This window comes from Apis mellifera, linkage group LG14 (assembly GCF_003254395.2).
Source record: "Apis mellifera strain DH4 linkage group LG14, Amel_HAv3.1, whole genome shotgun sequence".
Lineage (NCBI taxonomy): Eukaryota > Metazoa > Arthropoda > Insecta > Hymenoptera > Apidae > Apis > Apis mellifera.
In genome coordinates, this window is record NC_037651.1 from 8,677,486 (window position 1) to 8,704,082 (window position 26,597).

The window sequence follows — 26,597 nt, forward strand, 5'->3', positions numbered from 1 at the left end:
AGAGTGGAAGGGGAACACGAGGCGGTCGGGCTCGATGCACTCGTCCGTCTATTTAGTCGTTGGTCGTGCGCGCGCCATGCTGGATAGCAGGCAGCGATCGTTCTCACTGCGTTGTTGTCACTTCGGCCAAACGTGTTCCTCGTCTCCTCATCGACGCGTTAATTAAACACTCTTGCGCGCTCGCCGCGACCGTTGACAACGCGGCGAGGGGGGGTTTGGGGGGGGTTCTTCGGTTAAAACTCGGGTGTGAAGAAAATCGAGCGAAAAAACGTTCGTGTCCATTTCTAAACGCGCACGAGAAACTACTACTACTACTACTACTTACTTACGTGTGCAAGTGTGCGTGCGAGTATACATCGAGTCGGACGACGAGGATCTTCGGTGTTGTTGTTCGTTATATGGAATAATCATCTTTCTCTCTCGATTCGTCGTTGGAACGAGTGAGGCCGAGTGCGGTTGGCAAGTTGTCAAGGGAGAAGGAAAGGAAGAAAGAGAGGGCGCGTGTTGTGAAACGGACGAATTCGCGAAAACAGTTGTACGAAAAAAGAGAGGAGGAGGAGGAGGAGGAGGAGGAGAACGCAACGGGGAGTTAATAAAGTTAATTTCGATGTTGTGCCATTCGAGCGGAGGCTTTCTAGAACGGGTTAAACGGGAAGAGATCGAGGAGAAGCACCGTGGACGAGAGAGTTGGCCGACGATATTCGTCGGTCCGCTCGTTAACCGCTCGTCGAAGGCAAAAGCCGGTTGATAACGTTATCTGTTTGCAATAATTGCAGTCTGTATCACGGCCGGCCATTGTCGTCGAACGAGTGGAGGCCTGCCGTCAAAGAAAGCTAGTGACCGCTAGTGTCAACAGGTGATACGTGATCACGATCGCAAAGAGGAGAAGAACGAAACGGAGAAGCGATTTATCGATCTGGAATCTGACGAAAGTCGATTCGAACGAGAGGAAGATAGAAAGAGTTGTGTTGCACGCTCGGTTCGGTGTATAGAAGAGGGATCAAAGGGATCAATCGAAACGAGACAGCGTGTTCTGGCCATTCGAACGTTTGGTCATGCGATAAGGTCAGGCCTCGCGTGTACCACGAGACGAGATAGAGCGATAAAATTTAAAACGTAAAGAGAGTGGAAAGGAGCCTCGTCTGGCGCCTTGCTCCTCGCTAAAGTGACGCGTCGCCTTGGCCAATAAAACGACAGACGGTCTAAACTGAACGGAATCGGCAGCTGCTCTCCCGGTGTGCGCCTCTCTCGTTCGTTGGCCCCGTCGTTTTAATTTCAGCCGGAGTCAGCCTCTAAGATCCCGACTAGTGGTCAACTCGTCGAGTTGAAAAAGTGTTTCACGGAGAGAAAGAGAGAGCGGAGGGAGAGGGGGCTTTTAATTCGTATCTCGTTGTAAAAGAGATGTCCGTTCTATTTCTCTTCCTCTGTTTGGATTTCACGTACCGGTGAAACGCGAGGATCCTATCCTTGGACGATGACTCGTAGGAACTGATCGACGCGAGGAGGAGAAGAAACAGAGGATTGGTCAAGATGATGATGGCACCGCAGATCGTGGGTGTCCTGCTGAAGAAACCGGGACAGCAGAGCCACCCACGCTTTCCACCGTTGGACCCACAAGAGACGAAAATAAGAGGTTAGTTTTCTCCAACGACTCGCGTTTCTATCTTATCTAGCCCAGCCAGTGTTTAATTAATAATTTCGAGCGAGTATAATTCCTGCCAGACTAACTTTTCTTCTCCGGGAATAATCGTTTCTTTCTTTTTTTTCTCTCTCCTTTTTTGTTTTTTCACGATCGAATCAGAATCGTCGGAATTTTCGACCGAGAATTTTCGATTATTTTGACCGAGCGAAATTAATCGTAGCGAGTTCGTTTCGTTTCGTTCAAATTTCGTTTCGACGTGACCTTAATAAAAGCGTATCGGGATACGATTGTTTACCAAGCGGCTAAGAAGGTAGGCAGGGTATCCCGCGGAAACGTAAATTCACCATTCACCGGCCTTCCCGATTCCCTCGTTACATTATCGATGTTATGATTCATTGGTCCGTGTTGTTACAACACACATCTTATCAGGCATCCGTAACCTCGAGGCGTTGTTTCGAACGAAAGTGAACGTTATTAGCTACACGTTTCCCCGGAACACGCGCTTTTTTTCCCTCGTCCAATCTATTCGATTTTCCGGAATAATATCGATGCCTCGTTTCGATGACTCTCTCGATTCGTTCGTAATATTTATCACATCATCGTTACTTGGATTTCTTTTTTTCTCTCGTAACACGATAATCGATCGATAAGCGAAAATTTGAGAAAGAAATGGATTAAATCATTCTATCCGAGAAATAACATCCAAGAAGAAAAAAATATCGTGTCGCGAAATTCTTGCGGTCCTCGAGGGCGGCCAGTGCGGTCGGCTTTTTCCGCAACGGAAACTCGCAGTCTCTCACGATTCGATTGACAATTCGTGCTCCGTAATCCGGTATCTGGGCTACCGTAACGGGATACTTTTACGCGGTTATCCACTCTGGGGAACATGAAAACTGACTGTCGGTCTAGCCAGAGCGCGCAACTTCTCGTTCCTTTTTTTTCTTCTTCTTTCTTTCTTTCTTTTTCTCGTCCCCGCACACGCTAACTCCCAGGGATCGTAGCCCTGACACCGTCCACGATTTAATGTCAGGGTTGACGACACCCGTGCAAAATTTCACCGCGAAATCTCGTCGACGAGATTCGTCGGAAGAACGAAAGAATTCGTCGACGTCGACGATGTTTCGAACGACGTTTTTTCTCAAAAAAAAATTTCTCTCCTTCGAAAATTTTTTCCTTCGTAAATTCGTAACTGGAAAAGAATTTATTGCATTCGCGGTAATCGAATTTCTTTCTTTTTTTTTTCTTCTTCTTCTTCTTCATACATCAACATTAACCTCGTACGCACGTCAACCCGATAAACAACGATATTTGCGGCGTTTTATCTAATCTCGTTACTCGATTCGTGCCGGTGTATATCGCGTGGCTCGAAGCGACGTTAGAATTGAGGAAGATCGATCATCGTGCAGGATGGTTGAAGTTGGTCGAGGGGGGGGTGTCGAGATAAATTTAAGTTACTGTTAGATAAAAATTGCGCGAAAGTGTCGACGGGATGGTTAATTGGTGCCGACAAGTGGAGTACCTAAATTCCACGGTTTACGGCAGGTCAAGAAACAGTAAATGGAAAGCAGGTGAACCTATCAATGCATTCGTACTGCTTTTTGATGGTGCCACCAATTGAATTTCTACAAGCTTTTCCTCCAAGCTCTTGCCTCTGCCCAATTATCATAGATCCTTTCTCTTCTAACGGAAACCCTTTTTTTTTTTTTTTTTTCATTCATTTAATCGCTCGATTTTCCCATCCTCTTGATTAATAAAAACCGTGTCTTTATATCGATTCTTTACATCGCGATACAGAGATTTCAATTTTCAACTTTCACATACTTTTTCCTCCTCGATTTTTCCTCCCTGTCGACGCAACGTATTCGGTACTTAATCGCGCGAGAGAAAGAAATTAATCGAAGCGAAAGTTTCTTCTTTACTGGGTTACGCTAATTTCTCAAATTCTTTTTTCGGAAATTTCAAACGTTGGAATCGAAAGATTGTTGTAAATAGGATTCCGTTTGAAAGAGGCCCACGGGACTCTGTACGTCCGCAAATGGTGATGTACAACGCGTTTCACGGTTCGAGGTCCGCGTGTATACGAGCCGGGAAACAGGATCTCGGTATTTTTTAGGCCGAACGAGAGTGGCTGTGCCGTAAATAAATTGTGAAATATCCCGGCCAATGGTCGAGGTGAAATAAATTTGCAACTCAATGACACGGCCTTTCCGCCCGATAACGTTGACACGGAGAGACAGACGATTCTCCACCGGCGGCCACTCTCCTTCCTATTATTCTATTTCGATTTTCTCTTTTCGATAAGCTGCCCGATAATTTAACACAGCTCTTTTTCTTTCTTTTTTTTTTTCGACTCGACTCTTGATCTTCCACAGATTCGATATAAGTTCGTTCGATAAAGTCGGTCTCGATATTTTCGGTAGAGCAGATTATTCGGTATCGCGATTCCCGTTGCCCCGAGGACGACAGCTTTGCGCACGCCATTGAAATTTAGGTCACGGTGTGGAATTAAGCACGGTTCACAAGTGGCATTGTCGAAAACTCGCTGCGACTACGGCGGGGATTAAGACGTAACGCAGGGACGCGTAATATATATATATATATGCCGAGTATTTCTCTTCAATCCTTTTCACGGACTGGCCTCCTCCCGTGTGAGAAGTTTGATCGATTCCTCCGTGGTTTGCCCTCTCCTATTCGACGAGGAGGATCGTCGTCTGTAAGTCGAACGAGGAATACGATTCGACTTTCTTTCGTCGTTCCACAATGAAGCGAAATTTTTTCCTTTTTTAATTGCGATATGGACGAGTAAGAATATATATATATATATATATATTTATTTTTTTCACTGTGGAACGGTGCAAATGACACGGCGAACGGCGGTTCGAAGAGGGACGACACGGTGACTTAGGTTCGTCGATCGAATCGAATCTCGGCCACGAAAGACGCGCGTTCTGCCTTTCACTAAATGCTGCTCGACCGTCTTCTTTTACACGTATTCGGGATTCAAATGCTCGACCCGGTCGTGCCATTTACCATAGCCGAGGCTCTCCGGCCGATTCGTGGCGCGTTCCTCGTCGTGCGTAAGCGACACGTGGGGAGGAGGATTCGAATCGATTTTTTTTTTTTTCTAAATCGAAAGATGTGGGACGGGATGTAAAGAAGAAAGAAAAGAATTGTCGTTGTTGTCGTTCGAGAAGGGGAGAGGATGGTGGCGATTGTGAACGGCGCTTAACGCGCCGATTGAAAATGTTTGCAAAGTCGAGGGAAACGGGGGCAGAGGAAGTGGAACGATACCTCTTGCGGTGTTATTCGTAGGTAAACAGGTGTTTCAGAGGAACGTGGGCGCCGCCACGGTGGGCGATTTCAATAATTCACTTTCATCCGCTTCCCAAACCCGTCCAACTACAATGCAAACACCGAACACAAGAGGAGAAGAAGAATCAAGTTTCGCGTATAACTCGATTATTTATCGTAAAATGTAACGCGAAATGATGATCAAAACGATTGATCGATGATTTTTCCTCCAATCGTAAGCGATCTCCCGTATTCGATTAAAACGAATATATAAAAACGAAAATTCTTCTTCTTTTCTTTTTTCTTCTTCTCTCTCTCCAGTCGCTTCGTGAATATTAACGAGCGGATCCAATTACGGGAGGAATGATTAAAAGAGCGGATTATCGGCGCGGAGGGGCCGATCTCCTTTACACGGATTACTCACATCTCTCGAACGTCGAGTTGTACTCATTCTCGGCGATCGTCGGCAAAGATATAGATTCGATAAAGATTAATCGAGTCTCGAGGAGCGAGTGTTGCAGCGAAGAAATCATCGACTTCCGCGATTTCTCGCACTCGGGCTGCTGAAAAAGGAAAATATTCGTTTCACCGAAGAAATGCCGCTCGACTGGTAGCCATCCATCTATCGATCACAAATCGATCGTCGATCGCGGCGAGCCGGATCGAGAAGGATCGTTCCGGAGAAATCATGATCGAAGAAAACTGGACTCGTTCCTTTTTTTTCTCCTTTCTTCCCTCTTTTCTCTCTCTTTTTCTCTACGCCGCATATCGATATCACAATTAACCGAGAGGAGAGGATTTAATAATATTCACTTTCTAATTTCGTGAGCTGGCGGATTGCGCCGAACTTTTGCTCGGTCACGACTTAACATTTTCGTTGTGGAGCAGCTTTTATCGATTGTTCTCGAAATCGTTCTGGATTCCAGAGTGGATGAAAGAGAGGAAGGAAAACTGTTTGCGAAACGACGATAACGATTTATGGACGAGCGAGGAGGGATATTGATCGTGTGTTTAGCAAATTGAAACAAAAACAGGCGGATAATTAGGCTGATCGATACGAGGGAATCGGAGCGATTAATCGAAACAATGGAACGAGAGGAGATCTAAACGGATTTTATATAAGGCAAAGTGGGCAAGTGGGGAAAAAGTTATATATAAGAAGATATATATATATATATATATATATATATATATAAAGTGGCTTCGAATAGAAATAGTGGCACAATAAAGAGAAGAGGCGGCTATACGCAGAACTGCACATTATCTCGTCGTTCCGTGCCTTCTTATCACTGGCTCGGTTGATAAGGCATCCGGAATTATTCAAAACGTTCAACGTTCGTCTTGCTTGGACCGAGGTTTCATCGTCAAGGTTTCATCTCCTCTGTCGAATCTTCGAAACAGAGAAATACATTCATTCGAGAAAATTCCCTCGAATTTTCGATCGATTTCGAAAGTTACGCGAGGGGGAAAAAAATAAATAAATAAATAAAAATAAAATCTATCCAAAGGAAAGAAAAAAAAAGGAAAAATTTCAACGATCCCTCGATATTATCGAACGAGTATGTACGTAATCTTTTTTTTTCTTTCCCCCCCTCCTCTCTCTTTATCTTTTTTTCTGTGCCGACCAAAGCGATTTTCTCCGATAGTATCGGAGCGAGCTGTTCCATCGACCCCTTTAAGCCGGATTTCTACGAGGTTGTATCGCGTAGAACCGGGTTCCACACGTCTGGATTCGCAACCAGTCCCAGCCGAGGGAAAAGCGGTTGTGAAAATGTCTCGGTGCGAGTCGTGCGGCTAGATCTACGTGATCCGGGATCTCTACGATCGTGGCGCACGGCGATCGTGCGCGCATTCGAGCGGCGGCCGATCATGCGCGCGCCAGCCTCTTCCGAGTCGAATTATTATTTTCACGAACGAGCACGCGTGGCGCGCGGGAATCGGCGTGCAAAAGATGTGCACCTTCGCTCCTTCCACCACTTTCACCGCGTTCCGATTCTTGCTCTCTATTTTTTCTGTTCGTTCATTTATTTTTTTCTTCTTCTCCGGTTACGTAATTTCTACGTAATCATGGTGTTATCGAGAAGGGGAGGAGAGGAAAATCGATCGAGAGGATTCTAGGGAAGAAGGAATTGGAAAGGAGAAGGAGGGGCAAGGATGCTTTACCTTCTCGCTCTTTCGCGTGGTGTTACGCAATTGCGTTGATATCGCGTTGTCCGATTGTATCTGAATGGAGTTGCGGCAAAGGAATTGAGCAATTCCGTTCTACACCGGTTGCGTTTGATCAAATTTCAGATTGCCTCGATTCCTTTGCTCGGGGGGAAAAAATAATCGTGCAACGGAATTCCACGCGCGGTGAATCTTCCTCCTTCTTTCTTTCTCTTCTTCCCCTCGTTGCGCAAAGCTCGAGAACGACGACGAGCTTTAACACCTTTCAACCGAGATTTCTACGGATGAAAAGCTTCGTTGGTCGATCGCAACCTATCTAGGATGAACGTGAATTTCACCAACCGCGATTCTTACTCGGCGCGGATTGGATGTTACGTTTTACCGCGATGATCAGTTTTGCCTCGAGACTTTCTAAAAAAAATTATTTGCATGAGGCAAAAATACGAAACACAATTTTGGATAGAAGAATAAAAGATCGTAGGAAGAAGACTCCTCTTCTTTTGCGAAATTGAATTAATAATCGCATTGCTGAAAAAAAAAGAACGATTTCATCAAACTGATTCGATCCATATTTCCTAGAATTTTAAAACATAACGTAAGCCTTCGACCAAGCTTTTTCTCGTTGGCGAAATCGAAAATAGAAATAAAAATTTCGCGCCAAGCATTTCTTTCTTCTCCCGCGACACCCGGCTTTTTCCCGCGCACGATTTCTGCGCGGCTTTTCTCCACCACGGACCGTCCGATTTTTTGTCGGCGCACGTGTTTCTACGGTCCACGAATTAATTAATGTCTCAAGTGGGTGTAATTAGACGCCCTCGCGCGTCTGTCGCGCGGCGAGGAAACGGAGGAGGGAGGGAGGGAGGCGAGGAGAGGGGAGAGGAAAGAGGCTTCGCGTTCGTCTCGAGACGAACGATGGCCCCGCAAGAAAGAGAAAGCAGCAACGCGTTCGAATAGAAAACTGTCTCGTCCTAAAACTTCTTTTCAGATTTTTCCTTTTTTTTTCTTTAACCAGCCCTCGATTAATCATCTTCATGGAACGGGATCAATCGACGATTCGTTTCCTGAAAAGCGTGTCTAACGACGTTTTCGTTTTGAAGGAACAAATAAAATTGCCCGATTACGAAACGCTACGAATTGTGAAAGAGTACGGATTACGTAGCAGTGATAAAAATATTCAATTGCGCAATTTCAACGAACTTTGAAAATTACGCTTAATAAAATTGTTCCTTCAAACCATCAACTTTCTTTCGAGATACGAAAAGTATCACTTCGTATCCGCTTTTCCAAACCGTAGTCCATTTACACGTCCATTAATTTCTTTCCCCTTCGATTCTATGATAAGTCGACCACCGCAAAACTTTCTCAAACTCTCGGCTTCGGGTCGATGCTTCGTTTAACTTAATTCGCGAGTTAATTCGAGGAGGAGGGGGAGGGAGAAAACTACTTTCCTCCGCTCGGTGCTCTGTTCGAGAAAAGGACGCACGATCGAAGATCGAGCCTCTCTTATTTAACTTGTTTCTTATTTCATTAATTTCTCTCACTTTTCTCGCACTCTTGAATTCCTCGTCGAGATTCGAACATCGAAAACTGTGGAAATCCGATCGATCATTGTTACATTGTTCGCCACGTTGTTGGAATTCCTGGATCGTCACCCTCGCCCGAGTTGACTGTACCTCGTCAAGATTGGGTTAACTATGTAGATGGGAAACATGTTGCGTAGTGGGGCGTTGGTTCAATAATGATAGAGCAGCCGCGATAACGGGAACACGGAGGCGAGGCGAGGCGAGGCGAGACGAGAGCGAAGAGGCGATGCATAGTTTTCGTGCGTGTTAAGCTCTCTGTCTCCGCCGGCTGAGGGGAGGGGAGACTCGTGGACGGGAAATAGCCTCTCTCTCTCTCTCCCTTTTCTCCCTTTCCGGTCGCTGCACCGCGCGTCAGTCGGATAAACCCGATTAAGGAAGGGAAGGGAATTAAGGAAAGAATCGAGGAAAGATTCGTTCGAAGTGTTTTCAAAACTTGTGTTCCACAAACTTGTCGCTTGGCGGGATTAACTACTCGAAGCCTGCGAGCGATGAAAACCTCCTTGTCGAGTCGGGCATATCTTGACGATGTGACGAAGAGCAGATATTTACTAAAGAAAAGTGGTCCAAGTGTATATAAAGGAAGGAAGGAATTTACGTCCGTTCTTGTAAAGTTCTAAGGCGTAGGTAGGATTTGAATCGACCACGGAAGTAGCGAAAGTTGGACAAAGAGAGGGAGAGAGAGAGAGAGAGAGAGATTTAAAAATCATCTACAGCCGGAGGACGAGTCAGAGCGAACAGCTGACTAGCGTGTTTGTACGTGAGGCAGGGAGGGACAAAAGTTTGTCGGCAGGAAGACTTGAAACGAGAGAAAATATGACGAAGCTATAGAGAAAAGAGGATGGGCTGTTTTTGAAAGAGAGAGAGGAGCAAAGATGATGAATCGGAAGGGATACACGAAAGATGGTGAGGAGAAAAATACACGCATATTATAGATAAACGTGTGTGGATGCTGAGGAGAGAAGAAGACGGAGACAGGTCAGGGCGTTGCACTGCTCACTGTGACCCAGTGTCCCTTATGGATGCCTCGTGGTATCTTCCTATCTACGCCTCTTCTAAATCGACGATATATGCCTTCCATATTGCGAAGCATCGAACGAAATTTTCAACGTAATTTCAATTTAATCTCCCTCCTGTCTCTGTTTTTATTTATCTATTTATTTTTTCCGAGAATTTTTCTCGTGTGTCGGATTTACGTGTCGGAAGAAATACCAACACTTTGAGAATTCCTGTTTTTCTCGAGCAGTTTATTTACGCTCTCCGTCTATTTATCTATCCATCTATCCGGTTTAAGGATGGAGACACGGTGATTAAGATAATAATATTCGTATGTGTGTTGCGGTTACCGTGACAACAGATACAGGAACTCTCGCAACGATATCGTTTTCTTTCGTTTGATCGATATTCTTCTCTACTCTACTCTTGCCCGGCCCCCAAGGACACCTCTCGGCGAGGTGAACTGGAACAGAGAATAAAACGTACCGTTCCCGACACCGATTCAACTCTTGAAAAAAAAGAAAAAGAAAAAAGGAAAGAAAAAGAATAAGAATGTACGTTTTAACCTTAATAACCGCGTGTGTAAATGAACGTTTTAAAATGCATTTTTGCGGGCGCGATAGAGCATGAGGCATTCCTCGGAGACGGGAACGCGAGCGGCAATTAGATTCCTGGCAACAATGCGAGGTTAATAATTCCACTTTTAAGATTAATCGGCACGCTCTGACCGATGCTCCAACGTTTGCCAGACGTTTCTCTCCCCTCTCCTTCCATCGTAACCAACCGGCTCCCAAACAGTGCACGTGCCCACGTTATTTCACCAAGGTTGCGCGCGCGCGCTCGTATCCACCGCTACACTTTTTTTGTGGGTTAACTAGCCAGCCATTCCGCTACGTCGAAAGATAAGTGGAACGACCACACGAGACGAGCTTGTAATTCCGCGCGTTACGATCGTCTTCTTCTTTCACGCGTTTGCCTGAATTTTGCTTCTGCCCGAGTTTATCCATTTCCTTTCTCATTTAACAGCTTCGAATTTTTCGCCAGAATTTTATAACGACATTGCCTTTTGCCCAGCGATCGAAAACCGTTTCTATCCTCGCAACTGTTTTTTTCTTCGTTTCGTTAATCGCGCTGCAGATGGAGAAAGAGAGTTGGACGACGGTCGAATAGCGGAATTGGCGTTTCTAGTCGGATGGACACGCTCGAAGGGATCCCGGGCGAACTTAGGAGAGCCGTGGCGGAATAATTGCCAGGTTGGACGCGTTGGATCGACGTGATCGCCCGATTGCACGCCGCTTTCCTTTCGCGCGTTACGCCCCTAGTTTTGTCGCAACGCGCCACAGGCGGTATCTTTGCTACATGCACGCCACTAGTTACTTCCGCCGTGGCTCGAATTTCAATTTTTCCGTGCCAACGTTCCATTATATGTCCCCCCTCGTGCCCCTTTTCATCGGTTCCACAGAAATCGAATATCTTTTCAAAGATTTGTTTCTCAAAGGGTCGAGGTCGTTCAGGAATACTTGAGCGCTTTAAGACGTCGCTAGTCGTGTGGCGTAAGATTGAAACTATCGATAAGATAGGGAAATGTGTGCCAGATAATAGGTGGTCTGAGGGCGCCGTTATTAATTTACACGTCTAACGGATCCCTGGAGTTTAAGGGCCAGGGAGAATCGATAAGGGAACAATTACGTGATGTAGATAGGAACCGTCTGCCGAACTCTGACGAGCTCGTGTTTACGGGCCACCAGTTGAACTTTGTACGTGTCGCGAGTAACAAGTTGTCGAGGCTTAAGTGTTTAAGGCGACGTGTTGATCGGTCGATGAAGGGTGTACTTTAAGACGCAGAAAGAAAAAAGAAGAGAGAGAGAGAGGAGAGAGAAAGGGAACGAGGAGAAGATCTGTCAAATGGATTCTCACAGAATCCACTGCATGGCATCCTGGTGGTGACGTCAAACGGTCGTGCAACAGCAGCACGAGCGACACGAGCACACACGTGCACGCAGCGGACAGAGTTTTCGAGCGGAGGCCAAAAGAGGGAGACCAGTTTTTCGCGTAATTCTGGTTCTCGAGGAGAGGTTCCAGAAATGGAATTTAAGATGCTGCTTATTTTGACAGAGAAACAACAGTCGAAATAAATAAATGAAAATGACGAAAACTTTGCCAATCTTTGCTTTTAATTAGCATGAAGAAACCACTCTTTGAAACTTTACTCGAAATATTCAAACACATAGAGAGAGACGAGGGAAAAGAAAAATTGCCATGCGTATATGGATCAGTCAATGACAACCAACTAAATAAACTTTCGTGTAATTATTCGATCCAGAGGAATGAAAGGAAAATCGAAAGAAGGGTTGATATGAATATCTCGTATCGCGGACTCATTCGACGGCAGGGCGAAACTTAAGCGACGCAGCTGGCGACATACCGGCTCGTCACGTGACAATTATTATGGGGGCCGCTGCGTAGTTTGGATTACGGGGATCAATTTCGTGTACACAGAACGTCCGTTTGGAAGAAAAGCGTTCTTTCTCTCTCTCCTTTCCTTTTCTTTTTCCGTCCAGACGAAAATATTCGACGGATCTGGGTTATCTGGTTAGCTGTTGCGACAGCTGTGCCCTGCTTGTTCTGGACGGAGGCCAGCGTTCCGTTGAAAATTATTCTAATGGACCTGTTGAAATACGAAAATATCGCGTAAAACGATTTCATTTCCTCTTTTTTCTTTGATATTTCCATTTTTCCCTCGTTCTTACTTTCCCTCCTCCTCCTTCTTCTTGTTCTTCTTTCGAGAAGATGAAAGAAGGCGAGTGTCGAGCTTCAGGTTAGATGTCAGTGGACGAAAGGACAGCCGGTTTTTCACACTTCTTCAAAGCGGATTAACTTCGCCGTCCAATTGTCGAGGGTTGGAGAATTCCCTCAAATCGACAGCCAATTTGTAGGGGCTTATTTTTCATTTGGTCGGGGTGTAACGGTCGCGATACACGGGGCACCCTTCGGGGTCAATTAGGCACCTCCTCCTTACCTCGGATATAATACCTGCATCGTATTACACCCTGCGTGAAACGGCGCACGGTGTGAGAAAACACGCTTGCCTTCGAGTTTCGAGGGAACAATGTATATGTATGTATATAAATCGAATTTTATTTTCACCCAGTGGAAATGGCAAATTTCCTCGAGTTAATCCTCGTTAAACAGATTTCAGTTCGGGAGAAACAGTTGATTCCCGACCTTTTGGCCGACGATTAATCTTTTTGAAAGGAGAGAGGGAGAGAGAGAGAGAGAGTTAGGAAGTCGTAAGGTATACTTTCTCGAAGGGGGTTGCGAGTCCCCCGTTCCGAATCGAGGGACGAAACCTAGTGGTAATGGCGGTGCAACCCTTTGACCACCAGATGCACGGCACAATGGCAGTCACGAGAAATCCAGTGACAATGTTATCTCGATCTACTTTCTTTGTGGGGTCACGTCCGAGGAATTGAGTCGTCAAAGATGTCGGCTGTGTCAGATCATCGAACTTTGGTTTCTCTTCTCTTCTCTTCGTGAATTGTTTCAATTGTTTCTTGTCAATCAATGGAAAATATCGATTCGAGGAATAATGGAATGTTAAGAAGACATCCTTAAGAGAGAGAAATATCGTTACCCGCTCCGAGAACGAAAGGGTTTTTCGAGGGATGGCCGCACAATAAAAAGGATAACAAATTAGTCGTCATTTTGGCACGAACAGGCTGGTAAAGCAGCGGTTTGGCTTTCGGGGAAAAAGCAAACAATCGGTGGCTAGAGGCTAGAGCTAGAGTCTCTTTCTCTCCCTTTCTCTCCCTTACACGAATTTCTTCTCTATGGCCTCGTAAGAGAGAGTCAATAGGGAAGGATATTTTGGTCAGTGATTCTGTAGGCTGAAAAAAAAAAGGAAAAAAGTAGGGTAACCGAACCGGTCTTCCACGACGGTGCCTCTCGCGTACGACCTTGCCTCTATTTTTCGATTCCATTTCCATCTCGCGCCGCGTTCGGCTTCTGGGAGTGAGCGGAAGGGTGAGACGAGAGAGGCAGAGGAGGTGGTCCGTGTTGACACCTCGCGGTGGAAGAAGCCTCGCGGGGAGAAGATGGAAAATGATGGGCGGAGAAGGAAAAAAGGAAAGGAGAGGAAGGGACGGGGCGAGGACGAGGTCTCGCACCCCTTTCTCACGCGGAGGATCCGTGTTTCCTCGGGCACCCCACGAGCTTCTTCTTCTTCTTCTTCTTCTTCTCGTAGGGTTAATCGTAGGGATGGAACGTTTTCCTCCCGAGATAAATCCCGGGGTAGCCAGGAGTCAACAATATGACATGATCGATATGCAAATCGGATGCGGAACGTTCGGTTCGCTTATTTCTCGCCGCGTGATCGCAGAGAGGGATCGCTTCAGAGCGCTCGCATCTGAATTAGCAATCGGCCTTTCGTTCCCTTATTACCGATCGGACAACGCCGCGCAATTTCACGCAGTGAACGGTCATCTCTCTCGCGCATTGTGATGCAAATTAGTGGGCCAATACGCGCCGATATGTACGCTATATTTTTGCCACTTTATTGGCGTAATTTCGTAACGGTACACCGAAGGGGCAGTAGCCTCTCCACCAGTCGGCCCACGTGTGATTCCACGAAATTCGACTCGAATCGCAACCCTTGAACCGGCTACCCGTCGATGTTCCGTTCCGTCAGAAGAGAGAGAGAGAGAAAGAGGGAGGGAGAAAGGGAGAACGCTTTGATTTATGAGAGCCGGCATCAATTGTGTGCAACTATGTGGCTACCCCTTTAACGCCGCTTTCGTCACTCCCTCCGTGCGTCGGATACCAGGGGAAAGAAGGAGTCGAGCGTGAATCCCACTTCCGTCTCCGGTTTGTTTTCAAGGGAGAGGATGGAACTCGATGGAAACGAAACCTTCTCCTCTCTCTCTCTTTCTCTTGGGAACCATTCCGAGAGAGGCTTTATTTATTTCCAACGAAACAATAATGATGGGAGATTTTTATCGGGAAATCAACCCTTTCCTTTTTCCAATCCCGAAAAGAGATCGCGTGAAATTCGAGCCTAATGATCGCCTCTACGATAAGCGTGCAAAGAGAGCGGCGCGAAAGTCGGTTGATTTTAAAAGGCCCGCTGTGGAATGTTTGTATGGAAATTTTAGCTAGTCGGAAAACGAGCGTGTCGAAAGCCGATGAAGACATCTCCTCCACTCGTTCTTTGCTTTCTTCCCACCAATTTGCGAATTACACGAGTTCCAAGGGGATTTTTGGATTTTGGATTTTGTTTCCTCCTCTCCGAATGATGCAGAAACTCGATCCAGTTCCAGATCCGATTTCACGACCGAGTCAAGTGAAAGAGGTATCCGTGAAATTTTAATCATCAACGTTCCTCCTTCGTAATTAATATCTTCTTTATTAAATCGCGGTGATTCGGGTGAATAATGGTTGTGTCGAATCGTTGCCACGGTTGGCAAGTAATTTAAAAAGAGAAAAAAAAAGGTACGATCATTAATTACGTTCCACAATCGGAGGGGAAACAATGTATCCTACTTCCTTTAATTAGAGCAACGAATAATTGCAACGTCTCGTTGCGCAATCGTGGCACAGAGCGCGCCACGTTTCAACGAACAAGTTCACGTTCTCACACGCGCGCACACGCATACGTACCGTGTCGTCCGAACGTTCGTACGTGACAACGCGAGCGTTTGGATGGGGCCTCGAACGAGGGAGGAAGGAACCGTCGGTGTACGAAAAGTCGCCGTTGAAAAAGTTTCGAGTTACCCGCGCCCGCATGAACCGCACGCACCCCCGTACGGAATACGTCCCACCTGCCTGCTGGAAACTAATGACATAGGTGAATTTATCGATGGAAAAATGGGTCGTTGCCCCATTCTTCCCCCGACAAAAGTTTCGCAACTGTGCGGTGTGTGTACGTATAATGTTATAGGAGCATTGCGGTCGTGCGTCGGGCCCCGAATGACGAATGACTCGGAGAGGGAATCGATTGATCGTGGATCGATATTGCCTTCGAAAGTTTCTAAGGATTGGAAAATATATTTCGAAATTCTTTAGAATTTCTTTTTAGAGAGAAATTTAAATAATTTCTTTCTTCTTCTTCCCTTTCTGAAAAGAAATTTTCGAAATTCCGTCGAGAAATTCTAAAAATCGCGAGGAACTGGTTTGCTCGAACGACTAATAATATTTGCCCTAATTGCGCGAGAAGGGCGGCGTTCCAACGAATTTTCGACGACGGATACTGTAAAAATTGCAGCAAAATTCGCGGCAGCTGTTGCTCGAGAGATCCTGCCCAACGCGTGAGCCCGGCAGGACCTTTGTGCCATTGTTTCGCCGGCATAATGCGTTCGAATTGTGCGCTGGAGGAAGGTAGGAGAGAGGAGAGAGAGAGAAAATAAAAAAAAAGAAGAGGGAGGGGAGAAAAGGAAGAAGAGAGGAAGAGGAGAAAGAGAAAAGAAAGGAAAGAAGGAATCGGGTCGGTCGCACGATCGATCGGGAGGAAAAGAAAAGCCCTCTCTTGTGCCCCCAAGAGTCAAGAGGGCTTCGAGAGTGCTTCGCTCGCGTTTTATGTGTACGCGCGTGCACATAAAGTGCGGGAAAGTTGAATCCGAAAGAGAAAAAGCGTAGGAACGGTTTGACAGATGTGTGGCTCGCTTTGCTCGCTTTCAACCCGGGGCCATCGTTATTCGACTCGAGCGGAAAATATCGAGAAAGCGAACGATCCAACTCCTCCGTTACAACCGTTCGCTCCTCCATTAAGGGCGGGTATCGCGTTTCATTTTCGCTCGAGGATCGAATGGCGAAAAATTTTCCATTTTCATCTCTGGTTTTCTCGAAACAGAGAGAGAGAGAGAGAACTCTCCCCTCGAGAGAGAAAAGGGAGAAATTCGTGAGAATGGTGTATATGCTCGCTTAATGGCGATCGTATGGCGAAAATCCTGCGGAACGTCGTTCTTCCACGACCCTCTTCCTCACGTATCTTGATAATTTCTTGGGTAAACAAGCTCCATTGTCCTGCGACGACGACGAAGACGCGTCCTTTATCGAGAAATTAAGAGAGAGAGAGAGAGAGGAGGGGATGCGGGTCTATCCTTTTGTCATCGAGCATCATCGATCATTTCTCTGCTCGTGAGGAGAGAAGAAAAATAAATCTTGCAGCGTGACAATTCGGTTATTTGCTTCCCCAATTCGTCCCCACGAATTTTCTATATATATATATATATATCTGGTGTACACGCGATATTTCCAGTCATCGCCGCGAGAATCCGTCTCGGATTCTCTCCTCGGTCAGAGGTTCATCGATCGTTCCCCTCCCGTCCGTCCATCATCCACCTTTTCCTTTTTTTCGTCGCGAATTTGCTCCAATCCCCTCCCGTTTTCCCTCCCTTTTTCGCGAACGAAAAGGAAAACGCTCGCCTCCTTTCTTCTTCTCCGCCACGTCATCCTCTTCCTCTTCCACCACGTAGACGGACTTTTGAATCCCCTCCTCCTTCCTCCTCCACCCGTGGAGAAGGGTAAGCGAATGTTTACCGTGAGTCATCGTCTATTCACGGCCCTCCTTTCTCCGATGCCGATAAAAATCCACGGTATAAATAGATAAGGGCAATTAATCGCGAATCGGGGAGCCGCGTCAGCGCGTCCGATTCGTTCGTTACATACGCGGCAATACTTTGGTGGATAATCCCGAAGTAAGCAAAATTTACACCAAATTTATCATCTCTTCCCAGATGAGATGACCACCGTCGAAAACGGAACAAAAGATTCGATTCACTCGATTCGATGAAACGAAGAGAAGAGAGAGGAGGGGAAAGAAGGAGAAGAAAGGAAGAAGGAAAGAGAAACATAAGGAAAAGCACTTCTCCTCTTTTCTCCTATTCTCTCGAGGAGAAAATTCGTTGGCAGCGAAAATTTCGATCGGCCAAGCTTGCGAGATCGACGATCGAGGCCTGGGATGAGAGGAGCTCGGAGGAGGGGCGGAGGAATCGCGCGAGGAAACACGTGTCGCCGTTCCATGAATGCCTCCTCTGTCTTCGCGTATCCGTTATACTCTCCCGCGTTTCTTCTTCGCCCTCCTCCACCCTCCCCCCCATTCCTTTTGCACACAGCTATCGCCCCGCAACGCCCACGAATCGCGCGCGCGTCGAACGAACAAAGGGGAAGGAGGGGAAGTGAGGAACGTGGAAAAAGGACGGAGAACGGGATGCTCGTCGAGCTCTGGTTTCTCGAACTTTGAGAATTTCGATCACACTTAGAATCTCTCGGTTTTAGAGAAATCTGGAAGAGACTTCGATGAGAAATCGGCGTTACTTGGAATCGATGCGTTACAAGTAGAATTTCGTTGAACGTTTCGTTACAGAATTTATACAGATTGGTTGGAAAATTTGTTTTGGAAGGTTAATAAGGAGATTGTTTGGAAGGAGATTGGATGTTATATGGCGGCAACAACAACAAGTTTGATTTAATTCTTTGTTTCAAATAAGGGGGAGGGAAAGTTATACCAGGAATTGTTGTTTAATCTTTCGGTGAGACAGATAGTTTCTGCTACAACGTCTTCTCACTCCCGATTGTCACACCCGATTGTTCCTCGTCCTCATTGTCGTCGCTAACAATAGCCTTTGTCGCGGCTCTCGGACAATCCTCGCCTGTTTTATAGCATAATTTTCCGGTTGGAAAACGCCGCGCCGATCGATCGGATCAGGGAAATAATAAGCGGAGCGGAGGAGATGTCCGTTTCCACTCGTCAAATGCGTTGCGACGCGTCTCGAGAGAGTGAAGAAAAGAGGGGAAGGATTGGAAAGAAATCTCTCTCCCTCCACTCCCCTCCCTCCTTTCTCCTTTCCTTTTGCTCAGCTATCATCCTGCAAATAGCTATCCTTCTTCGTCACGAACGAAAACAGAGAAGAAGGGGACGAAAAGCTCGTTCGATGATAAATGATTTCGCCCCAACACGACGTTTCCACGAGGAGATTGATGAGAGGAAGGAAAGGGCGCTTCCTAATTTTATAATCCTCGAATCGCTGTTTTTTCGCCACTTTTTGTGGCGGAAAGGAAAAGGAGAATCTCATCCCGAACGAGGATACGTGCCTCGAAACAATTAATGTCACTCTCCTTTGATCTTCGATCCGGAATGAATCCCTCCTTCGAAGAATCCTCCTCCACCGAGAATGTATTAACATACTTATTTATCCCGCGACCAAAATCTTTCTTTTTCCCTCCAAGCGCAGTGGATTTCCCGCAAGAATCGTTCCGAGAAGCAACCGCGACCCTTCCTCTCCGTGAAAAGGCGGAAACTGAAATGAGAAAAGTGGCGGAAAGGAAGGCAGATTTTGGAAGAAAAGAAGCGACCCCTCTTGGAAGAAGAGGAGACTCTCCCCTCCCAACGCTCTTTACGACTTTCTTTCCGCAGGAGTTCCTCGCCACCCATTGTGCGGGGATTTGTGAAAAGTCAAAACTTACCGTTACCATTCGACTCGACTCGTGGTCGGAAATCGTCGAGTCGTGCGTGTGTGTGCGCACGTCGCTTCGTTTTCACGGGGGTCTGGAAATGGTCCTAATAGCGGTATACGTAGGGGAAGAGAAAAAAAAGAAAGGGCACGGTGAATTCATTACAGAAGGGAGTTGAATATACATATATATATATCGAAGGGACGAGGCCTCACCGGTTGCGAAGGAACCGCGGTGCAAACATCGCGGCGGAGACAAAAAAAAAAAGAAGAAATAGAAAAAAGAAGAAAAAAAAGACGGTCTCTCGTAAGCGGCACCTAACGGGTTCCCCGTGTAATTACTACTAACGAACCGTTTGTTTCGCTCGACGAGACACACGGTGACTCACAGGTGTGCTTATAGTGGCGAGGTACCCGGCGCCAAAGCGCACCGTGATTACATAATGGCCGACGTAACGATTCGCGAACGTTGCACCGAACGTATCGCCGCCGCCGCCGCCGCGTGCCGAAACGAGGAGGATGGATCTTTCGTTTCCCATTATCGAGCGCCTAATATTCTGAATCGAAGCCTTTCAGGTAGAATTACAATTATAATTGTGTGATTACTTTCGAGGGGACGCGAAGGAAGGAAGGAAGAGGAAGCTTTTTCTCGAGGAATAGTTTAGGAATAGCAAATGTTAACGTTTTCATCGTCGAGAATTTATCGAATACCTCGGATCCTCGTGAGAGAGCCTTTCAAACTTTCAAATTCCCTTCCATTCCCTCCCCTCCCGAAATTTTGACAAAATATTAAACAGTCCTTTTCGCTCGGTTGTTTGAGCATCGAATCGTCGTTCAGTTCTGAAACAGGAAACTATAAAATTGAGAGAAGTAATTTTAAGAGAAGCTTTTCTAATTTTCCGTGGAATTTTGATAAAGTTAATGTCATTTTTCATTCCTATATATATATATATATATGTGTGTATGAATATACCGATTATTAACAGACAATTCAGGAAACTATAAAGCAGAGGTAATTGAGTGAAGTTTTTTAGAAAAGTTTTTGGAATTTTGATAAAGTTAGTGTCATTTTCACTCACGCCGAACATTAATCGTTAATGAACGGTTCTCATTAGCGGTGCACGGCAACAGGCGGAACCGGTGGTTCCCTCCTTGATGCCTCCTCTCTCGGTTCGGACGAGCCGTAATTACGACTAGCGTGTTCCTCTAGCGGGGAGATTGTGACTGTTATGAAAGTTTTATTAATAGCGGTACAGCGACGAGAGTACAGGAGGGGAAGAGGGGAGGACGATCGAGAAGTCGGACTCTCGAAGCCTTATGCTTCGAGAAGATAAACGAAGACGAATAAATAAACGAGTAAATAGATAAACAGCGGCCCGATTCGATCGTATTGTTAATTTTTTAATCGAGAAAACGACGATTTCGTAACGAAGAGGGAAGGGGAAGGGAAGGGAAGGGAGGATTGCGGTAGCGTGCGGTTTGATTCCAAGCAATTGGAACAAGCGGCTAGATTATACTTGTCACTGCTCGTTTCCGCGCATCGGAAAGTAACAGCGCGGCAATAACAGGAGGAGGAGGAGGAAGGGACCCCCCTCTCCCCTCCCGTATTCTTTCCATACAACCGCGTATTTTATCGAGTAACTACGACTCGCATGACGACTGTCGATGCATATTCCTTCCCACCTCCGCTTCCTGGTTCCTGGCCTGGTAGCTTCCGGTCTCGTGACAGCCCGTCCTGGTCCACGGCTCGTTCCGTCCCAACATTACCAACAGCGCCTCGTCACTTTCACGTCGCGTTTCACCTCCTGGAACACTTCCTTCCTCGTGAACTACCGGTTTGTACTCGCGCTTCAAACCACCGAAAGAAATCGAAGGAACGAGCACGTTCGACGCAGTGTTTTTTTCTTTAATCGTCATCAATTATTATTATTGTTTAGGAAAGATTTTTCTAGAACGTTTGACGAAGGGGAGGGAAAGAAAGAAAGGGAGTGGAGTAGGTGTCCCTGATGATGCGTCGGTCGGATAAATAATTCATGGCGGTAAAAAGAAGAAAAAAGAAGGTTTCAACCCGGGGCCCCGCTCGAGCAGGATGATCGTTCCGGGACTGACAGGAGGCAGATGAGCGTGAAGGAACGAGGTGAAAAATGAGGAGGACTGTTAAACAGGATTTTCAATGTTGACTGAGGCAACTAGGAAAACGAGGACGATAGGATACTTCCTCGAGAGAAGTTTTCTATTGGATGAGAGGGGATTTCACTTTTTCCTCTTTTCCTTTCACGGAGAGTCTCTCACGATCTTCGAAAAGAGAGAGAGAGAGAGATTATCTTGGAATCTTTTCGTGGATGGCATTCGTCGTCCTCGAATGAAGGAAGGAAGGAGGACGAGGATCGAAGGATGGATTTTCGCCGCTTTACATCGTTCTCTCAAGTTACGGAAATGAAATCGAGCTTGAAACGTTTTGCTTCTACGGTTGCAATCTCCCGGGAGGTTGCGAGTTAACGGTATCGATTTTACGAAACGGCCACCCGGTATACGTGACACTCGTGCGTTATCCTAGGATCTGAGGAAATAAACGGTTTCCTGAGCGAAACGTGCCGCTGCAGTGGCGGGCCAGCCGCACACGCATACACGCACACGCGCGGGAACAGATAAAACACGGGACGGGAGGGGGCACGGTTTTTAAGCCCCTCCTCTTCCACTCGGCGTAAACACGTACGTCGTTTCATAAATATTCATTTCGAATCCCGTGAAATAAAAATTCGTGAATGGGGAAAAGGGTGTCTCGGGAGAGTTTCATTCACTTCTTTCGATCGAGGGCGCATTTTCAGACGATTCGTTCAAGTTGCGTCGATCAGATTAATCGATGAATCCAGAAATAAGGTCACACGCTCGATTCGTGTACGCGTTCTCTCTCTCTCTTTCTCTTTCTCTCTCTCGTGGAGAAAACTTTCGGATCGACAGGATGCGGGTCTAGAAGAGGATCGCCTTATTTATGGGGCGTTCATACTCGAAATACTCGCGTATATACGACTTCTCGAGTTTAATGGGCCGTGAGAAAGAGAGAGAGAGAGAAGAGCTCGAGATTCTTCAATTCTCGAAACACGTCCTCCCGTTTCAATAGTAGCTCGTGTATATACGGTTTGGAAACATGTAATAAACGTGGCTGCTCGACCAGAAAATACGATTTTCCGTTCTTCCCTAACCCAAACAGATGTTTAGTCACCTCTCTTCTCTCCGTCCGACAGAAAAACTTTAGGAGCCAACTTGTGTCTCCCACGTTCCGTACATTTGCACGGACGAGGCGGCAAAGAGGTCGGCGCCCAAAAAAAAAAAAAGGAAAAAAATTGAATTCAAAGCTGCGACGATGATTCACACGTTTCGTAATTCCCTCGTGGTGGAAAATCTCACGGAGAGTTGGTAATTGGTTCTGACAAACGCGGCGACCTTGAAAGGCGGCGCGTGATTCACCGCGATGGAAAAATGCTTGGATTTGCCGATTACAACCGGTCGATTCGGAACGGCGAAGATTAGAAAATTCGTTCCAGAAACGCCAATCTTGCCTGGCCGCTTTCGTTTTTCATTTTCGCGCGAGCGAGAGAGCGCCGCCGGTTTTCATAGTCGTCGCCTCGCCCCGCCTCGCCTCGCCCCGCCTCGGATCGTGGTCGACACTTTCACAAAGATCGGCGAAGAGACGCGAGAGTCAAAAAACCGCGCGAAACCGTGTTGCTGTGTCACGTGGCACGTGACGATCGACGCGTCCGACTTGCGAGCGTTATCGAGCGGCGCGCAATTTGCTCAGTAATTTATGCAAGCGCCGCGTGCGACCGATTTCCACGCTCGGCGAAATCGCCGGAGGATCGAGAGAAGAGGAAAAGGAAGAAGAAGGAACGGCCGCTATCGAAGCTATCTCTCGATCGCTACGCTTTCTCGTCCCGGAACAAGATGACGAAACCAAAATCCAAATGTTTTAAAATTTTCGAGGAGCTCTTCTTCTTCGCGGAACTCTGCGTCATTTCGAATATTCGCGGCGCAACACGAGATCGAGAATAGCTATTACGCTCCCTTCTCAGGTTGGTTAATTTATCCGTAACGGGCGAGTGTAAGGTCAAACGAGAAGCGAAAAAAGAACGGAGGTGTCGTCACGAAGATGGGTGTTTCCCCGCCTGTCTGTCTATCTTTAGGGGCCAATCGATCCGAGCGTAGGAATGATCGCGGGCTATTCGACGAGCTATCAGCTGGTTTCCGTGGAAACCAGGTGGGGGCGTGTGTCGTAGGTCGTTGAGCGTAGGCTGGCCGAGGCGAGTCGAGGCGAGTCGAGTCGATCCGCGCAGGGAGAGAGAGAGAGAGAGAGAGAGAGAGAGAGAGAGAGAGAGAGAGAGAGAGAGAGAGCGTTGAAATGCGGGTGAAGGACTTCCACGTAGCGCGTACCTTTTCTCCTCTTCCTTATCTGGGTGGAAAAAATGCCGGGAATCTAGTACTCGAACCGTGGTGTCCTTCCGTCACCGTGCCGTGTCCCGTACGAGCGTCCTTCGCGCGCGATAAGGAATTCCTCTCCGGAGGGGAAAAAAAAAGTTAATGGACTCGGAACGGTGGCTCGTTCCAGCAACCGCTTTACGCCTCCTCCGTCTTTCTCTCGGCGCAACAGATAAGACGCTTCGTTGCGTCAGACGTTAAGGTGTCCGTAATCTTAAAAACCAGATTCCTCGACACACGTCACCCGCGATAGCGATCTGTCTCCGCACTGTACTGTCTCTCCCGCCCCACTGCGTGGAATTGGTCGTTGAATGCTTTGTTGCCGGGCTTATCGTAAAATTGGAAAACGTGGAGCCGTCGACAGGGGGGGGGTAGTAGAAGGATCTATTTCCATCTCACGGCTGAAATAGTAGTCGTCGTCGAGGCGAGCGTCGGTGGGTGTGCGTTTAGCAGTAGGTGCCGTTTCCAACGGTAATTGCTCGATACTCGAAGGGGAGGCGAAGGGAGTGACGGCATCCTACGCCGTTCAATCGGATGACGTCAATGTTTCGATTACCTAAACCTGGGGGAAGGGATAATTCGTTCGCCCGTGAGGAGAAACTCCAAAGTTTATTATTGTATCATCGAATGTTCCGAAGCGAATTACGAAATCTCTCTTTCGGTTTAAGGTTTAAATTAAGTCAGATAGAGACACGTGCATTCGATTGTAATAATCGTAATACGTTAAGGGAGTGAAAGGAATAGCCTTTATCCCGCGTACGTTGGACGGAGGCAGATCGATGTGGAGCGAAATCGGTTTGGAAGCTAATTTCTTTCTATTCTTCGTTGCAGGCGAGCTATACGTGGAGGACCTAGGCGAGAGGCGGATCGTTTCCATCAGAATGGGATGGCTTTGGGTCGAGGGTACTCCGATGAGGCTTCCATTGAGGGCGTTGAACCTACGCCAGGCAGCGCCCAGCCTGTGTCAACCGCACGCACTGGCTCTTGGGTTCACGTTGAGCAACTCGCAGGATCAGATGCTCGCTACTTTTTGGGTAATTTGTAATTTATTTTCGGCCGTCGAGGATTAAGGAGGAGAAATGTAGAAGAGGAGAGGAGTATTTTTGTAATGCGACTGGGGAGGGGGGGAGGAACGATATCAGAGGGGAAGAAGGAAAAGCCGAGTGGATAGATAGAGCGATCCGCCTGGCACACGCGACGTAATTGCATGTAAATGGCCTTTATCCGCGGCGCGATCCGTTTCCTTGCCCGCAAACACTTTCTCGCTTTGGTCGAGGAGCTCCTGTTTTGCTAAAACGCAATTTCTAATTGCCCTCCTTCGACTGCTTCGATTTCTATAGCGTTTAGTTATACAATCCTGCCGCGTTCTTTGCAATAATTTCGATCCGCTTCCATCTTTCCTCTCTTCGAAATTCGGATTCGGCTCGAGACGATTCGAAAATTCTTCAAGATCCATAAGAAGTTTGTGACAACTTCCATTCCCGTTCAATTGCTTTTTCTCTAAAATTCTTCTCTTCGATTCCACGAGACGATCCAAAAATCCAAGAATTCTCCAAAAGTTCTTTAAAGATAAAAAGACGTGGCAGATAACGTTTATCTTTTTCTTTAAAATTTGGATTCAGATAAGACGATCCAAAAATTTTTCAAAGTCGATAAAAAGAACGTACAGATAATTTAGAATAATAATTTCAAAGTCAAAATTTAAATTTTCAAAGTCGATAAGAAGACATAGAACAATAACTTCGATTTCCATTCGATCCCTTTTTCTCTGAAATTTGGATTCAAATCCAAAAATTTTTCAAGATCGACGGATAAGAATGCGCGACATATGACATTTACAATAACTTCGATTGCTTTTTATTTGAAATTTGGATTCAGATCCAAAAATTCTTCAAAGTCGATAAGAAGACGTAGAACAATAATTTCGATTTTCTTTTTCTCTGAAATTTGGATTCAGATCCAAAAATTCTTCAAAGTCGATAAGAAGACGCAGAACAATAATTTCGATTCCCTTTTTCTCTGAAATTTGGATTCAGATCTAAAAATTCTTCAAAGTCGATAGAAGACGCAGAACAATAACGATTCAATTTCCATTCGATCTCTTTTTCTCTGAATTTTTGGATTTAGATCCAAAAATTCTTCAAAGTCGATAAGAAAACGTAGAGCAATAATTTCGATTCCTTTTTTCTCCGAAATTTGGACTCAGATCCAAAAATTCAATCTTCCTCCTATCCGAAATCTTTGCCCTCTCCGAAATTCCGTATTCACCTCGAGACGGTCCGGAATTTGCTCGAGGTCGATGGTCAATAAGATAGGAGAGGACGCGAAGGACGCAGCGTTCGTGACGTAACTCGTGATCCGTCCGGGGCGCGGAAGGATTAATAAGGTCAGTAGGCAAGGTCAAAATCCGCCGCCTCGATCGCAGCGATAAGGGGACGCGTGGGAGATCCACGCGCCATTCTCCCATGACCCGCCATTGTCAAGGAGTCCCACACCATCCTCCACGCCTTTCCCGGCAAACGAGTTCCTTCGCCTCGTTGCCTTGCTCGAAGGACGTTCCAGGGGTCGTTCGGCGGCCGCTCGCTCGCGGACAATAAATTGCCAATTTCCTTAATCACCGCGGGGTAAGTTGAGTTTAATCGGATCCCTACCCTTTCAATAAACGACAATTTAAAACTTGGACGAATTTAATAACGACGCGATCGTTAAAGAGATCGTATCGTTCGTTGCATATATATATTGCACGGATGTACAGGCAGGTTGGATTAAGTTTCGAAGAATAAGGAAGAATAAGCACGTTGTTAACGTATTCTTCTGTTACATAGGCAGATTCGGAGGCCATCTATTGGTCGTGGGTGAGAGCGATCGCGGCAGAGTTGGTGAGGCAAACGCCGTTTCGCGCTCAGAGGTGTTTGAACTTTCTCGAGATCCTGACCATTTGTCCAAGGGGGCCCGTCCCCCTGCCGGACAGCCCCACCGAGTCGAGGAGGCGTTCGAGGAGCG

General features: G+C 46.6%; 1 protein-coding gene across 1 annotated transcript; it reads left to right on the plus strand.

Annotated features, from left to right (window-relative positions):
- Positions 1 to 32: 32 nt before the first annotated feature.
- Positions 33 to 26,597, plus strand: LOC100578813. The gene is made up of 3 exons (XM_006564895.3): positions 33 to 1,633; positions 24,426 to 24,628; positions 26,424 to 26,597. The coding sequence occupies exons 1-3, from the start codon at positions 1,531 to 1,533 to the stop codon at positions 26,451 to 26,453; spliced, it is 336 nt and encodes a 111-aa protein (XP_006564958.2). The 5' UTR covers positions 33 to 1,530; the 3' UTR covers positions 26,454 to 26,597.

What these genes read in the sequence shown, in the direction of transcription:
- LOC100578813 (XM_006564895.3), top strand. Translation starts at nt 1,531, where the DNA reads ATGATGATGGCACCGCAGATCGTGGGTGTCCTGCTGAAGAAACCGGGA. An exon ending in ACAAGAGACGAAAATAAGAG is followed by an intron (nt 1,634 to 24,425) that starts GTTAGTTTTCTC and finishes TCTTCGTTGCAG; the next exon opens with GCGAGCTATACGTGGAGGAC. An exon ending in AGATGCTCGCTACTTTTTGG is followed by an intron (nt 24,629 to 26,423) that starts GTAATTTGTAAT and finishes TTACATAGGCAG; the next exon opens with ATTCGGAGGCCATCTATTGG.